We start from the raw sequence: 16,605 nt of genomic DNA on the forward strand, positions 1-16,605 counted from the left end.
CTTAGGCCCATTACAGATGGGCACCCTAGTACGCGAGGAGTGCGTACTAGGGTTAGAAAAGGGCGTCCTTTCCGGACGCCCCCAACCCTAATACACGCTTGGCGTGTCCAAAATGGTGGCGCCCATTCTAGATGGGCACCGCCATTACGTCATGAACGCGCCGCCTCCAAACGGGATGGCGCAGATGTGACGTCTTTGCGCCACGCAAGGGTGCATAGAGTGCCCTTTCCTTTAGACGTCTGCACCAGCGACGCAAGGGAGAAAGGAGCCGAGCGGCCCCTTTCACCTCCTCCCCGCGGCCTGGAAAGTGGTGGATCGGGGCCTCGGAGGCTGCCGCTCTGGAAGCTGAGGCCCCGATACGGTGGGGAAAGGTGCGCCTACAGGCCCGCCCCAAAGGGGCAGTCTGTAATGCACCTGTCTTCCACTCTTCCTTGGTCTTCCAATCTTCCTTAGGCTATTGGGATGCTTGTCCCCCACAAATTTTAATTATTAACAGAATATTTTGCATACTTCAAGAATATCTCCCAAAGCTGTGAACACTCCTGCAAAGAAAGATTGCATCCTTCTTTCTGTCTCTTCAGGCAGCATCCAGCCAGAAGGACCCAATCTGTGCTGTTCACTAATTTTGAAAAATAGTTTTCACGATTGCTGTGTGCCTTCAAGTCAGCGACCCTATCACTGAGTTTTCTTGGCAAGTTCAGAAGGAGGTTGCTCTTGCCATCTTCTGAGGCTGAGAAAGTGTGACATGTCCAAGGTCACCCAGTGGGTTTTCATGTTTGAGCGGACATTTGAACCCTGGTCTCCAGACTCTTAGTCCAACACTCAAACCACTACACCATGCACTTAAAAAAAACCACATTTATTCAGTGAAAAGCACAAATTTACATTTATATGAGAGCTGTTAGCTTCTATTTGGCCATGTCTTCCATTTTTCTTGAATGTCCTCTATTTTGACCAGGACTAAGAAGCATACATTTACATTTCTATGAATGTCTTTAGCTTCTATTTGGTCATGCCCTCCATTTTTCTTAAATGCCCTCCATTTTGACCAGGACTAAGAAGCACGAATTTCTATTTCTATGTGTCTTTAGCTTCTACAGTATTTAGCCATCTCCTCCATTTTTTCTTGAATCTCTTCCATTTTGAGCAGGACTCAGCAACATGGATTTTTCTATTTATATGAGTGTCTTTAGCTTCAATTTGACCATGCCCTCCATTTTTTTTCTTGAATGCCCTCCATTTTGAGCAGGACTCAGCAGCACGAATTTACATTTCTATGAATGTTTTTCACTTCTATTAGGCCATGTCCTCCTTTTTTATTGAACGCCCTCCATTTTGAGCAGGACTAAGAAGCACGAATGCTTATTACTATGAGTGTTGTTTTTTTAAAAGCTTTTTATTTGGTCACGTCCTCATTTTTTTCTGGCACTCCTTATCCTTCCCCTTCCCCTTCCCCTTCCTCTTCCTCTTTCCAGGCGCCTTGTCATCCTTGCTTGGCGCTGAGGAGGGCCTATCTATCTGGTCACCAGTGGTCCTCAAACTGTGTGCCCTTTAAGAACATTCTGGACTACAATTCCCAGAATCCTCAGCCACGTTGGCCAATAGCCTGGGATTCTGGGAGCTGAAGTCCACAAACCCCTTAAAGGGCCCAGTTTCCCTCAGCTTGGCTTGCTGCCTCCCACCGCGCCTTGGGCGTCTCCTCCTCCTCCTCCTCCGAGCGAGGAGTCAGTCAGTCAGTCAGTGAGGCGGAGGCCGAGCAGGAAGCACGGAAGGAAGGGCCGGCTGGGCCTTGGACTACTTTGGAGCCCTGCCTCGGCGTCGGGGATGTTCAGCTGGCTGGGGAAGGAGGGCCGGCGGGCCAAGGCCGGGGAGGGCGAGGACGTGGTGGAGACGGTCACCGGGGGCCTCAAGGAGCTCTACTCCAAGAAGCTGCTGCCTCTGGAGGAGCACTACCGCTTCCATGAGTTCCACTCGCCCGCCCTCGAGGACGCCGACTTCGACAACAAGCCCATGGTCCTCCTCGTCGGGCAGTACAGCACCGGGAAGACCACCTTCATCAGGTCAGGCCCAGGGAGGCGGCAGCAGCAGCCTCCTCCTCCCCCAACATGGAATCGTTGGGGAATACTTGCCCCTTAGGGAGTCCTAAGAGAAGACTTGCCCATAGGGAATCATTGGGAAAGGCTTGCCCTAAAGGATCATTGGGGAATACTTGCCTAGAGAGAGACACAAATAAATACTTGCCCATAATGAAACCATACTTGCCCATAGAGCCATTGAGATACACAGTGGAGAATCATTGGGCAAGTATCTCCCAATGATTCCCTATGGGCAAGTATGGTTTCTCTGTGAGAAAGTATTCCCCAATGATTCCCTATGGGCAAGTATGGTTTCTCTGTGGGCAGGTATTCCCCAGTGATTCCCTATGGGCAAGTCTTCTCCAATGATTCTCTATGGGCGTTTCCCAAACTTTGGTCCTCCGGGTGTTTTGGATTTCTATTCCCAGAAGCCTTAGCCAGTTTGGCCAACAGTTAGGAATTCTGGAAACTGAAGTCCAAAACATCTGGCGCACCAAAGTTTAGGAAATACAGAATAGAATAGTACAAATTTATATCAAAAGCACTAGGGTTTTACATTGCCATCCTCTGAGGCTGAGAGAGTGTGACTTGCCCAAGGGCACCCAGTAGGTTTTTATTCTCAAGTGGGGATTCAAACCCTGGTTTCCAGAGCCCAGTGCTCAAACCATTACACTGCTTTAGCAATACATTTAGCAGGTGTATCAGTGCCACCCCAGCTGGCCTTCAGTTATTAAACTGTTCCTTGTCAGGTGCTTAGGAGTATAGGATCCTGACGGGTGGTGGAGGTAATAGCCCTCTCCACATTTTCCCCAGGTGATTAAATTCCTCCACCCCCACTCCTACCCAGTTTTTTAGCGTTCTCTGGCCCATAAGTAACTAGATAAGGTTGTTTGTCCTCATGCCTGTTTTGGAAGAGGTAAGAGAATGGCATAGATTGTGAAAAAGACCCTATGACATTTTATTAGGCAAAGTCCCCTAAAAGTAACTTTAGAATGTCACTGGAAACCATGTCTTTTAATTTATAAATTAATTTCCCTCCTGCCTTTGAAATGTGCCCTTGTTGTGCCCTCTTTACCCAAAGCGTCACCACTTGCTTGTGATTCATCACTTATGAGCTCTACTAAACCTGATTCTCTCCTGGAAAACTACTGCGTGGTTTCATGATAAGTAACGCATACCAAGTTTATTTACTTAACTAATAGCCCATCATATGCTAAAGCCTTGAAGAATTAAGAATGTTTCCAGAACTGATTCAAACACTAATTCAGACATGTTGACTTCCCTGGAGCAGCCAGTATGTGATAAGACATGAGGGTGGCCCATGGAGTTGGGCATACACACCACCAATGTAGAAATGAATGTTTTATATACGAATTGCCAAGACCACCTTTGGAGAGCCAGTGTAGTATAATGGTTTGACCGTTGGACTATGACTCTGGAGGCCAGGATTCAAATTCCTGTTCACCCATGGAAACCCACTGGTTGATCTTGGACAAGTCACACTCTTTCAGCCTCAGAGAAAGGCAAAGGCAAGTTCCTTCTGAGCAAAGCTTGCCAAAAAAGCCTTAAGGCACACAACAAACAGCGAACCAGCTCTGCGTATTCCTTGCCTAAGAAAACCCTATGAAATTCATGGCGTCCCCATAAATTGACAGGAGACTTAAATGCACACAAACCCACTGTATGTACACACATACACAAACAAGTGTGCTTCGCTGAATTGCTTTTACAGTTGCCCTTCCTAAATAAGCTGGAAAAAAGTCAAACATGCAGTGAATGGTGTCTACCATTATATTCACCTACGTCTAGTTCAGGACTGATGTCTGATGCATGCTGGTTGATGTGTGCAATTCTGAGGCCAACCTTTATGCTTCATTACACAGAAATTATTACTGTGAGAACAAACGTTTGCTCACAGGATATAGAGGCTTGGTTAATTTCAGAGAGTTATCTTGTAATGGAGTCAGAGTTGAAGCGCAAGAGCTTTTTGATTAACAGTAAGGATATACAAATATGTCTCTGTTCCTTCTTCACTGTAATCAGCCAGTTTTGTTTATGCGCCAGAATGGAGTCAGATCAGTGTGTATGTATGATGGATATGTACACAACCATGAATCTGCAAAAATATAATGTACATATATGGACGTGTGTGTGGGTATGCTCACTAATGATATGCCACTCCTTTATATTGTAATAGATCCCTCTCCTTGAAGAGAAGTACATTGTGAAGTGACTGTCTGACTCTGATTTTTGCCTGGAAGGGGAGTTGCTGAGTAGCAAAACTGGGAGGGTTCTCCTCTGAAAGGCAGCTCTGTGACTTGCCCAGAATGCTCTTTGTTGGGACCATAAAGAAGCTGAAAGAAGTATCTCTATCTCTGTGTTTAGAAGCTTGTTTTGTTTTCTCAGCTTTTACTCTAGCATAGGCCCCTCCCATTTCCATATTGTCTTGTCAGTATCTTTCTGAGGGAAGTGTATTTTCTTCTGCCAGCTTCCTCTCTCACTTCTCTTGCTCTCTCACTGGCATAAGTATCTTTCCTCCACATAAACTCATGATATTCAGGAATATGTACAGGAAAAGATAACATTTATTGTGCTCCTGAGTTAGAACTGTGTGTAATGTTCTGACATCTGTCACTTTGTGAATAACTCTTGGCCAAACAGGTGGCTGCACACACCATTTACAGAATTGTTGCTTCAGTTGCATCCACAGACAACAGCATATCCATTCAGGAGATACAGTCCGCCCTTTCTTTACGCGAGGGATCTGTCCCGGACCCCTCCCCCCCACATAAAAAAACCACGTATGCTCGAGCCCCATTGAAACTGTCAAAACCCTAAAAACCCACAAAAAACTATGGATGCCAGCCATGAAAGCCTTCGACCTTTGAGATCCATTACATCCCATTGGAGCCTGCATGGTGTAGTGGCTTGAATGTTGAATTAGGATACTGGGAGACCAAGGTTTGGATCCTCAACCTCAGAGAAGGGCAAAGATAACCCCCTTTAAACAAGTTATTCCAATAAAACCCCACAATAGGTTCACCTTAGGGTCACTATAACTCAGACATAACTTGAAGGCATGCAACAAGAACAGCCTCTCATTACAGTGCCAGACACACATTCAATCCACTTAGCAGTTTCCCTTATCGCCTGGTGTTTATTATAAATTTCAATACTTCTTTTATTTGTTGTCAGCTTGATTCAGCTTGTACAGAGTGGAACTGATCATTTTTGTATCATCTCTCTGATGAAATGTAAAAATACTTGAACCAAAATAGCCCTCACAAATTGTGTAACAAATCTTTCACAATCCTTGAAGGTTTACAGCTAGAATGGACAACTCTGGACTTCCAGATGTTGAGAGATGCTAGGAACTATAGCCTCTAAACATCACAAGAATCACATGTTGCCTACACCCCACACTCTCTGTTATCTATGTACGTACATTAAAAATGCATGCTACTCCTGTTCAGGGCTGTCTTTTTGTCTGATAAATGTTAATTGAACATGTTCACAATCCAGTGTCTCATAAATACCTCAAATCATTAAATGTACCTCTTATAGCATTTTACCACACTGACATTGCAACCCACTGTCCAGTTATCTTAAATTTAATATACTTGCCTTCCCAGGTCAATATACACCCTATAGATAAATATCCCAACAAAGATATACACTTTGAAGATAACACTAGTACACCTATTGACAAAACAAATGAGGAAAGATTGAAGGAGCTGGGTGTATTCAGATTGTTGAAGAGGAGATTGAGAGGTGACATGATTGTATTCTTAAATACCTCAAGAGCTGTCATAGGGAAGAGGGGACAGGCCTGTTCTCTGCTGTTCCAAAGGGTAGAACTAGGTCTAATGGTTTGAATTACAAGAGAGTATATTTCATTTGAACATGAGAAGGAACTTCTTGACAGTAAGAGTGGTTCAGCAATGAGACCAATTGCCTAGAGAGGTGATCAAGTCTTTTTCTTGGATATCTTCAAAAAGAGCCTGGACCTGCCTGGGGATTCTTTAACTGGAGATCCTGTGTTCAGCAAGTAGTTGACCTCCATGGCCCATTAAGCCCCTTCCATCTCTATAATTCTATGAGAGATTGTTAGAGCTGTTACAACAGCAATAACAAAGTGTTTTGTGCCACTGTAAAGACAAAGAAAAATACGACTAAGAAATAAAATGAACATTAGTCATGCCTCAATAAATGCATTTATTTTTATGGTGTAAAAAGATTACCAGTATTTGTTTTTTGTTTGTAAACATTTCAGGACAGTTCTGTCTCCTAGGCAAAGAGTTGTTACCAGAAAGTGCAGGGATATGAGTAGTTACAGTGACCTTGAAACTTATGTTGACTGAACCAGGCTTGTTTCTATTATGAAGGACACAGTGGGGAATGCCCTATGTAGCGGAGGAGTGTGTATGGGTAAAATTAAGTAATACAGAGCTTTTCACAAAATTGTATGCATATAAAAGCTGGCTAAACCAACATTTCTGAACATTTGAGCGGCATTACAATTGTAGTAGCGTTGCATTTCAGACTTAAAAGTTGGTTCCTCAAGTATAATTGTGCTAAATTGCTATGCCATTATTTATCTAGATATTTTCAATAATGGATATCCAAATTTATTTAGATTCAAAGTTTCATAACTAATTATTTTATAATAAAGTTAGAGAGAATTTAAAATCCTACAGAATTTATAATTTTGTTTAAAGAAAGCAGGGAAAGCATGGAATAATGCAGAGGTTGGCAACTTCAGGAGGGCAGGGGTCCATTTTTCCTCCCAGTGCCTATCCAGCAGACTTCACCAGTAAATTTCATTGCATCTGAAGGGATGTGAGGTCACTTCCGGCCACCATTCTGCCTGATTTTCAGCCAATTTTCTCTCTCTTTCCTCTCTTTTTCCTGTGTGTGTGTGTTTTGAGGAGGTTTGTGGGCTTTGCAGGCTTAGGTAAGAAAAATGCTACATTTTAAGGCAGTTTTGGCCTGTTTGGTGGCAAAATGTTGCCCGAACATTGGTGGGGCTGGAGAGTCTTCTGGGAGGTCTCTTCCTCGTCACCTAGGAATCGCAAGTGCCACACGCATCCCACAGCCTACACTTTGCCCACTCCTGGTGTAGTAGCTAGAATGTTAAATTAGGATTCTGGGAGACAAGGGTTTGAATCTTGGCTATGGAATGTCCCAGGGAATCTTGGGCAACTCATACACTCACAGTCTTAGGCTTTGGCACGGCCTCCGTCCTCTTCAGACACATGCATCCTTTAAACAGCATACTGTATATACTCATGTATAAGTCTAGAAATTTAGGTCAAAAAATTGACCCCAAAAAACTGACTCAACTTATCCATGGGTCAATGTAAGAAATGTGTCTTAACTCTTATTTAAAAGAAGGAACCATCTCCTGATGAAAAGCAAGAGTATAATATGTGAAGTACTGACTCCCTCTACTCTCTCATCCATCCAACCTTAAGAGTAAGTCTAAAGAGTTATGTCTACTGGAATTTTATAAGTTCTTTGACATTGTTTTGCTTTGCTTCATCCTTTAGATTGTTTGCTATATACCCCTAAATTCTATCCTCATCTTATCCACGGGTCATAGCAAAATCCATAATTTTGCCCCCAAAACTTGCCCTTGACTTATACATGAGGTCGACTTATAGTTGAGTATATACGGTACGTCCAAAGTGACCTGAAGCAGCTTTATTTTGGCCTGTCTGTATGGGGCTATAGTCTGCTAGGCGTTACTGACTGGAGTTTTGGATCATCAATGATTTGGATTCTATCCAAGAATCTAGAAATCAGTGAAGTATCACAGGATAATATGACATATTCCAAACAGTGTTGCTTCTTCAAATTTTGATCTATCTATGGCAATTTGATTCTGATGTTTTGTTCATTTGGAATTGCTCCCTCACCACCAGTCACAACAGAAACCACAGTTGTTTTCCCAGAAAAAGAAAGCTTGGCAATCTTGGGGGACAGTAGAACCAGAGATAAAGGAAACAAAAAAACTATGAATTATTTCTATTATTATTATTATTACTATTATTTCATTTATAACCCTCCTTTACCCCAATATTGGGACTCAGTGGCTTACAAAAATTACAGTGTGCCCTTTTTTTTACATGGGGGATCCATTCCGCCCCCACCCCCCCGCTAAAAAAAACCCATGTATGCTCGAGCCCCATTGAAAATAATGGGGCTTGTGCATGGCATGGTGCATGGCGGTGCACACGCACCACAGGCACGTGCCCCATAATTCTTAATAGGACCAGACTCCGCTTGCACCCCATGGGCTCCCACGGGCGCCTTGGCGGCTTTCAGCGTATGCTGAAAGCTGCGTATGGTGTGTCCGCGTATGATATGGGCGCATGGTATATTACTTGGATTCACGAAATTTTGTTTTATAGGCTCGGTAGAGACGGGCCTCGACGCATGTCTTGATGACGTGCTAGAATTGCCTCAGGGCGTCGCTTACAGCCGCCCCACAACCCTAGCACATATTCCATACGTCAAAATGGTGGCGCCCTGTACAGATCGGTGCTGCCATTCTGACATGACGGACACTTAGCATCCACACATCACAGCGCGATACTGACATTGTGAGTGCGCCATTGGCGCACTGCGGTGTCAGTATCAAGCCGCAAAAAGAACGCACTTTTTTGCAGGTTCTTTCTCCGCCAGTGGGAAACAGCACGGTTTGTCCTCTACGTTCCCCCCCCCCCCCCGGCGGAAAACTAGGCGCCAGCGGACTGCCCTTTTTGGGCGGTCTGTACCAGGCCATAGTTTCCTTATACAGTAAAGCCCCATGAAGCTGGAGATGGAAGAGCTTACCTTGGGTCCCATCCTGGGAGAAAGGTGGCATATAAATAAAGTAAAAAATAATACTATAATAATAATAATTCTTCCACTCATCTGCAAGAATCTGTCAGGCTGTGGAAATGGTAGAAGTTCCAGTGATATACCTCTGCCCAATGGAGGCTTGGCAAAGTCAGGATTGCTGTCTAGTATCATGCTGGAATATATAATTACCAAAAAAATTAAATAGAATAGAAGTTATATTTATTACTTCTTGACTCTATTCTCCTTCAGAAATGCTGTTGTGGGTATTAAATTACTTGACTACTGTCCCTTTACAAGTCATTTTCTTTCAGATTTCAAATAATCATCAGTCAAAGGCAGAAGTTTGAGGATGGAGAAAGATGCATTCAGTGTATAGCTTCTGTTATTTTTTTTAAAATGTCTTTGAAGATTGAGGGGTTAATGTGGTTTTCCACAACCTGTAGCTCTTCAAAAGAAAACCAGCATTTTTTTCAGTAGTCACAAACTTCTTAGGAGCCAACCTGCCATGTTAGAATCATTATGTTTGGTAAACTGAAAAAGATAAGGCATTCCTTAGCTTAGTGGTAACACTTAAACCTCTCATCCACCCCCCAAAAAACACCACTATCTGGTTGCCACCCACCTCTCTTTATTGGGTCAGCCTCTAAAAATAGCTTAATAACTGGGCAGATTTACATGAGACTAGGCAGCCCTTTAAATATCACAAATGAACTGCCATCCAGTGAAGCTGTACTGGTGAGATACATTTCCTTGTATCCAGAAAGCATCTATACAGCTCTGTTTTATACCAGTTCACATTTCAGAAAAATCTTTAGTTTCAGAACTGCATAAATTATAAAATTACTAAATCTAATTAATCTGGATATTATCTGCTCATCAATAGTTGTGATGAAGACATGCTGTTCCAGAAAGGGTCATAGCTGACAAACCAGCCAAAGCTGGTTTATGTTATGCATAACTATTTCATTCACATACTCCTACTCATAACCTGCAGATCTTATCTGTGAGGAGAGGACTAGGCAACATATAGGCCATGAACTGTGTGCACCTCCCTCATGCTGTTTTTGTAGTTCTTCCATTTCACCCTGTCAGTGCTACTGCCAAAATGGTGGTGGTCTGTCAACAGAATTTGCTCCCACTCCCTGCTCTGTAAAAGCACTGGAAAAACAACACAGCTACCAAAATCTCATTTCTGCTTCTTTCTCTTTTTGCTTCGTTTCTGTTTTCTTGTGATACATTTATATTGTGGAGACCTGCTGCACTTTATACTGAAATTTAATTATAACTATAGTGGTGAGAGCAAACTCAGTGGCAATGCAGCTTCTGATGAGTTTCCAGGGATCTGTTGCAGGCCTTCTAACTCTGGGCAATTGCTTGCTCCTCTTTTGAGGTAGAACAGTACTGACAAGAAGTGCAGGAACCTTTACTTCCGGGTCTGTGCCATCACCAGCCTTTCAATCTGTTTTACCTGGATGAAGCTTTTGTTTATTACCCTCATTTAGCCAATTATCATTTATAGGTACCTGTTCAGAAATGTTGGGAGTCACCTGTGTTTGAGGAAGGAAGTTGAATCTTACTACCTTGCTAATGATATCTTGCTCCACATCCCAGACAATCTCTTCCAGATGCTTCATGTTAAATAGTATGGAACAGGACATGGACATGAATTCAGAACAATGGCGGGTAATCTGTGACCCTCCAGATGTGGCATAGCCTGTTGTGAGACCTGATGGGAGTTGCAGCTTCTGGAGAGCCACAGTCTCTTGCATTGTATTCACACAGCATCAATGTGATGGACCTAGTCTCTCTTGAATTATATTCATACAGTATTAATCTGATGGACCATCATCTTATGGAAGAGATCAGCTAGGTGGCAGGTACCCCGATGTTGGGTGGCCTAAGTCACAGCCTGAACAAATGTCTCAGAAGAATACAATGGGTATGTTATCAACAGGTGGTCAGAGACCCAGGATAGTTAAAAGGGTTGTATTCCATCTTTGTTTTAGTCTAGATTGTGCAACAGGGCAGTGAGGGCTGTTTTAGTTTTAAAACTGGGTCAGAACCCAGATAATATGTCTGGATAATTGGTTTCATCCTGAGTTGAAAAACAACCACCCATGCAACTATCTCATTCAGGAAAGACTTTTGGGCACTCAGTGGTTGCTTAGATCTTTTAGAACCCAGAATCTTTGCACACTTTGAATATAAATCCACAAAGCTGCTACAAAAACAGATCTACAGAGAGAAACGCAAACAGTTGGGGTGGGGGGGAGAAAGGGTGGCAGAGTGAGATGAATATAGAGGCACTTCCATAAGTCTTATGTAACTTTAGGAGTTTTAAAGTTTGCCCAACCTGCTCATTTAAACAGAGGCTGGATGGCCATCTGTTGGGGATGCTTTGGTTGCAGGGTTCCTGCATGGCAGGGGGTTGGACTGGATGGCCCTTGTGGTCTCTTCCAATTCTATGATTCTATGAAACAGTAGATTTTCCCCATTGTGGCAACTACCATCTCTTTGCAAATGTCCACTGTGACTACTGTATGTAGCACCATCTGTTAATAGGTAGAAAACCCATCCCATCCTTTCCCAAATTAAGAAAATATGTGAAGGTAACACGATGATGTGTACTAGTCTCTTTGGGCAGATTTGAACATGTACACTTGACAGGCACATGATTGGGAGGAGAAATGTTACTGTGTGAACCAGACAATGCATAGAGTGAGCCAGTAGCCTTCTTTTGATGCTTGAATGTAATTTTGACAGTAGCCATAGTTATGTAAGTGCTTGTCAGATTCTTGCACATACTGTCCAGTGCAGCTGTTTACTTGTGATATGGAGAAATTTGTTATTATGAACCAATCTTCTTAATTTTGAGGCAGCATGGTGGGTGTCAAATGCATGCACCACAACTGTCCACATTTGCAATGTTCTGCTGAGATTGCTTATCATTTTTAACCTCCTGGCTTTATAAGGATGGGGTTTCCTTCTTAGCAGTTCCAGATGTCGTGAGTTTTGTTTCAGAGAGGATTCCCACTCCTCAGCAGACATCCTCTGTCCTGTTATGATTGTACAGAAAAATAGTTTTCATCCTGGTAATTGGGTGGAGTGCTCATGAAAGAGGAAAGACATCTTCCCTGTTTGTTCTCTATCAGATGAACAGAACAATTGCTTGGAGTAGTCTTACTTCATCCTCGAAGCCCCTTAGTTCAAGCCAGAAAAGTTTTTCCGTTAAGGAAAATATATTTCAGATTGGTTATTTTTATGAGTTGTATCTTATTATGTCTGCCACCTAACCTCTGTGCATTAAATGTAATTGTTTATTTAGAGTCTAAAGTTTTTATTATTTACACATACGGTATCCCACAAATATAGTACATTATAAAGCAATTAAGTTAAAAGTATAGTAATGCAACTTTGGACAGAGAATATCTAGGAAATGTTAAAGTAAAAAATATAAATTGTATGTTATGGACTGTAATTGTTTGGGTATATCTGTAGAGAGGAAATTGTAGTCTTATGGTCTGTACAGGTTGATTTGAGAGATGACCTGAAATGATGTTTGGCATGGCAACTAGTTAGGAATTACTCCAGTTTTTATTGCAGCTGTCAGACAGTGGAAATTTTATTGGTGGCACTAAAATAAGTAGATAATTCAATTGATGACAAGATTAGCAAGCTAAGTTTGGGGCAAAATAGATGCTTTAAGCCGCCCCTGAGAGAGCCAGGTTGGGCCCACGGCAACTGCTCATTGCAGCCCCAATCCAGCTTTTTGCCTGCCCAAAAAGAAGTGGCAAAATGTTGCTCTTTTTTGAGCTGGCAAAAAGCTGGCTTTCGCCTCCTTGCCGCAGGTTTACGGCACTGCTATGGAAGGCAGCGTGTAAACGCCATGCCACCAGAGTGCCGTGAAACCGGCCCAGGTGTTGTGCCACACCCTCAAGCCACTAGGAAGCTGGTATTTCGAGCCAGTTTGTTTCAGATCTTCCTTTAATATATTCTTTAGGATTGTCATTCTGGCAACTAACTGGTCAAGCATCCTCAACTGGACCACCTGTTATTCCTCGATGCCAAGAATGCCAATGTGCAAGTAGTAACTTGCCTTTCAAAAATTTCATTATGGTGTCCTTTGTTTAGAAGGGAAGGGTAAGTGTTGCTTGTCCACTAGTTCTGCAGTCCTCGGAAGCAAAAGTTAGTAGCCTAGCAAAAACATTTGCTTCTGAAAAGCTTTTCATTCTGTTTCCCAATTTAAGACTGGAAAACAACAACATGTGGTTCAGCATTGAGATGAACAAGGGGAATAAGATGTTGGTGATTAATTTGATGACGCAGGTGAAGGTGACAAGTTTGTTCAAGCTGAGGAGGGAGAGGGACTGACCTGTATCCTGTTTGGCACAACTGCTTTTAAAAAATGCTTTCCTAAGTTATATACGTTTTTATTTATTCTAAGCTGACCCTGATGCTCCAGGATAAAAGCCAAAGAGAAGTGTGCAATGAATCGTACATGTTTATTTACACACATGGCATTTTTGAATAAAGCATTTGTAGTTAAAATAGTTTTTAAATTGTTTAACATTAGCTTATGTTTTTTAATAATTAGCATGAGTATTGAATTGGTTAATGATAGGACTTCATTTTGGTTCTAATAAAGTCAGCGTTTTTTGGTAATTATTGCGCTTATATTTTCTTAGCCACTTGTCCAAATGTCTCTTGACTTTACAGATCAATTGCAGAGTTTATCACTTCTGTGTACCTCCAAATATTAAAAATTTATAACATGGTTATTGCAGTTCCTGCTAAACAAACAGAAGCAGGTGCACAATAGGTGACTTCGTGATGGTGCTGCAGTTATGGATCCATAGTCAGAGGGTATGGCTAGCTGTCCCTCAGCTTCTCTTAAGAAAAGTTGCCTGTAACTGTTTTGCTTCTCCATTTGGTTTGTTTCAACTTTGTATTCTTATTTCATAATTAGGTATCTATTGGAACAGGACTTTCCAGGAATGAGGATTGGTCCAGAACCAACAACAGATTCTTTCATTGCTGTCATGTATGGAGACACTGAAGGGAGTACTCCAGGGAATGCTCTTGTCGTGGATCCCAAGAAGCCATTTCGTAAACTTGGCCGTTTTGGAAATGCATTCTTGAACAGGTAAATAAAGGCTACATACTATCTGTTTTAAGTGTGTAGAGTGAGGAGAAGTTGTCAGGCTGAAGTATTAAGGAAGGTGGGCATTCAGACTCCTTCTTAGCTATCAACACCGAACGGAGCTCCCTGTTTCTTGAGTGTACTATTTGCAGGGATATTGCCTGAAAGGTAGCACTAAAATTGTCCTTGGACTTTTTTTTTTTAAAGTTGTACTCATGATGTTGATGTTGTTGTCTCAGTTTATCTCTCTGGTTTATGTCTTTATGTGTAAACTCAATAAAAGTATTGGCAAAAAATAATAAAAAAAAATAAAGACATTGTACTAATTGATAAATACATAGCTTGGTTGATAAATACAAAATTGAACTTTGGTTTTTAATTTTCAGTTTGATATTGTTTATTCTCAATCAGGAAAGGGCATTGTCCAATACATGGGCCATAATAAGGGCCACAGGAAACCTCTTTTGTAGCCCTTTATTTTTTTATGATTTCTTAGTTGAATTTACTGGAACAAGAATGGCTCCAGTTTAAATGGACACCCTATTATTTGTATAAGTTATGGTGATGTGGTTGTTTTGTTGCTTTTGTCAGGCCTATTTAAGTATCAAATTAGCCGTATACACAACCTTCCAAGTAGTGATTTCTGTAAAAGATTGCAAGGTTCTTAAGGAGGATGACTCATTTTTTTCCATTTGCAGTTGAAAATTTCTGAACAATGAAATAACAAACTGCTTTTTAAGCAGGGAGGTATACCTGCTTATCTCCTGATTGTAGATGAGCTTTGCACTATACACTATGGAATGGAATGAGAAAATGTTAGACCATCTTCCATAGCAATGTCCTAGGTTTTGGTGGTATTTAGCTACAGGTGCTTAAAATGTCTTTTCCCCTTTTCTTTTCTTTTTCATTGTTCTTGTTCCTTACCTATGGATGGCCTGAGTGTATTACACAGTGTTACCTCCATGTATAACTCCAGTTCTTGTTTTTCTGGAAAAACTTGCCAGTGCTTCTACGTCACTTGCAATCCGGAAAATTTATAACATTGTGCCATTGTTCAGCTGGAATAAAGGTCCCAGTCTTTTCCTTCAGTTCTTTAGTTGACAGTTCTAAGCCAGAGGCATATATTTTACCAAAAAAAAAAAACCCCTGAAATGTATAAAATGTGAGTCTAAAGAGAATGTTTAAAAATATTTTTCAACTTAATAATTACCTGCCATTTTTATTTTTTTAAATAATGTTTAAAACCCTCCAGTTTAAATCATACAAGACAGTAAAAATATTTTAAATGAAGATAGGGTGGATAATGTTAATGATGTATTGAAAGAAACAGAATAAACACATATGTGCATTGTAAAAAATTTTTTTGTTATGCTTTCTTAACCCTTTCATCAGATGGCAGACATGTTTACTTAATATTTGGCATAGAACCTTGCCAGTTCCCTTGTATATCTTCAAACTATTTATCCACATTTTTTTTTTCAAAAATGGGCCAACTCCTTGACTGTTAATCTCTCTCACTATTTTCTGTAATACAGTGTTCCCCAACCTGGTGCCCTCCAGATGTAATGGGCTACAACTCTCTTCATCCCTAGCCAGCATGGTGAATAGTTGTGCAATCTAGAAGCATTTGGAGTTGTAGTTCAACACATCTTGATGGATCCAAGTTGAGAAATATATTTTTATATATGAAATAAAGTTTCAAAGCCAATTCAGCCATGAACAGGTCTGAATAATATTTTTGTTTTCAGCTGTAATCATACTCAATTTTATTGTGACATTAAACTGTCTTACCCAACCTAATGCTCTCATTGGTGGGAATGATGAAAATGTACTTGTATTACATCAGGCTGAGGTGTCCTCATAGTTGGAAGGCACTAGAGTGAAGAAGGCTACATTAAATCATGACTCTGTGTTGGGGAAAATAAAGATACAGATGTTTACAGATAGTGTCTTTACAGCATGGCCCTTGATACATCTATATAAATTATCTGTATTCTTGCTACCTAGCAGGGATGAGGAAAGTGTAGATGGAAGGTTTTCCGGAAGGCGACCAACCAATGCCACTCTTGTTCTTTCTGTTAGATTATATGACAGGAATGGTTTTCATCCAACTGTACGTCTTAACTTGGGTGCAGAAGCAAGATTATACATGGTGGCCCTAGATATCATTGTATTATGAGCATGAGAAAGCAGCCAGCACAATCCTAATGCATGCACATTGAGCTTTTCCAAATGTCTGCCTTCATGTTGAGTGTGATGGAACTCCAAGCTGGCCCTGCAGTTCCAGTTCCTTTGGACTCCTGTCACTCACCTTGCTCTTTACCCTGGATCTGGTACTCAGGCCAGAAAGTGTCCACTATACTGGTCAAGCGGCTGTGTTGATTAGTACATCCCCTTTCAGTTCTTAAATGTAAAGTCAGGAACAGTTGTAGATAGGAAAAACCATAAATATATATTATATAACAAATAGGTTGCATATGAAATCCCTGAATTCTTTTGACATTCCCAGCTCTCAGAGCCATATTCAGATCTTCACCCTGTCTC

The 16,605-nt window shown here is 41.5% G+C and overlaps 1 protein-coding gene across 2 annotated transcripts in view; it reads left to right on the top strand.

Moving 5' to 3' along the window:
• Positions 1 to 1,750: 1,750 nt before the first annotated feature.
• Positions 1,751 to 16,605, top strand: part of EHD4 (EH domain containing 4) — a 31,177-nt gene continuing 16,322 nt past the window's right edge. For both annotated transcript variants that reach the window (XR_016280970.1, XM_089521893.1), the window contains exons 1-2: positions 1,751 to 2,060; positions 13,888 to 14,064. Coding sequence is in view for 1 of the 2 variants with exons in the window: in XM_089521893.1 (XP_089378019.1) it covers positions 1,825 to 2,060; positions 13,888 to 14,064 (413 nt within the window). In the remaining variant the exon portion in view is untranslated. The remainder of the gene's footprint in view (positions 2,061 to 13,887; positions 14,065 to 16,605) is intronic.

Source organism: Sceloporus occidentalis, unplaced genomic scaffold, assembly GCF_023333645.1.
Source record: "Sceloporus occidentalis isolate IW3139 unplaced genomic scaffold, rSceOcc1.0.p SCAF_4, whole genome shotgun sequence".
NCBI lineage: Eukaryota > Metazoa > Chordata > Lepidosauria > Squamata > Phrynosomatidae > Sceloporus > Sceloporus occidentalis.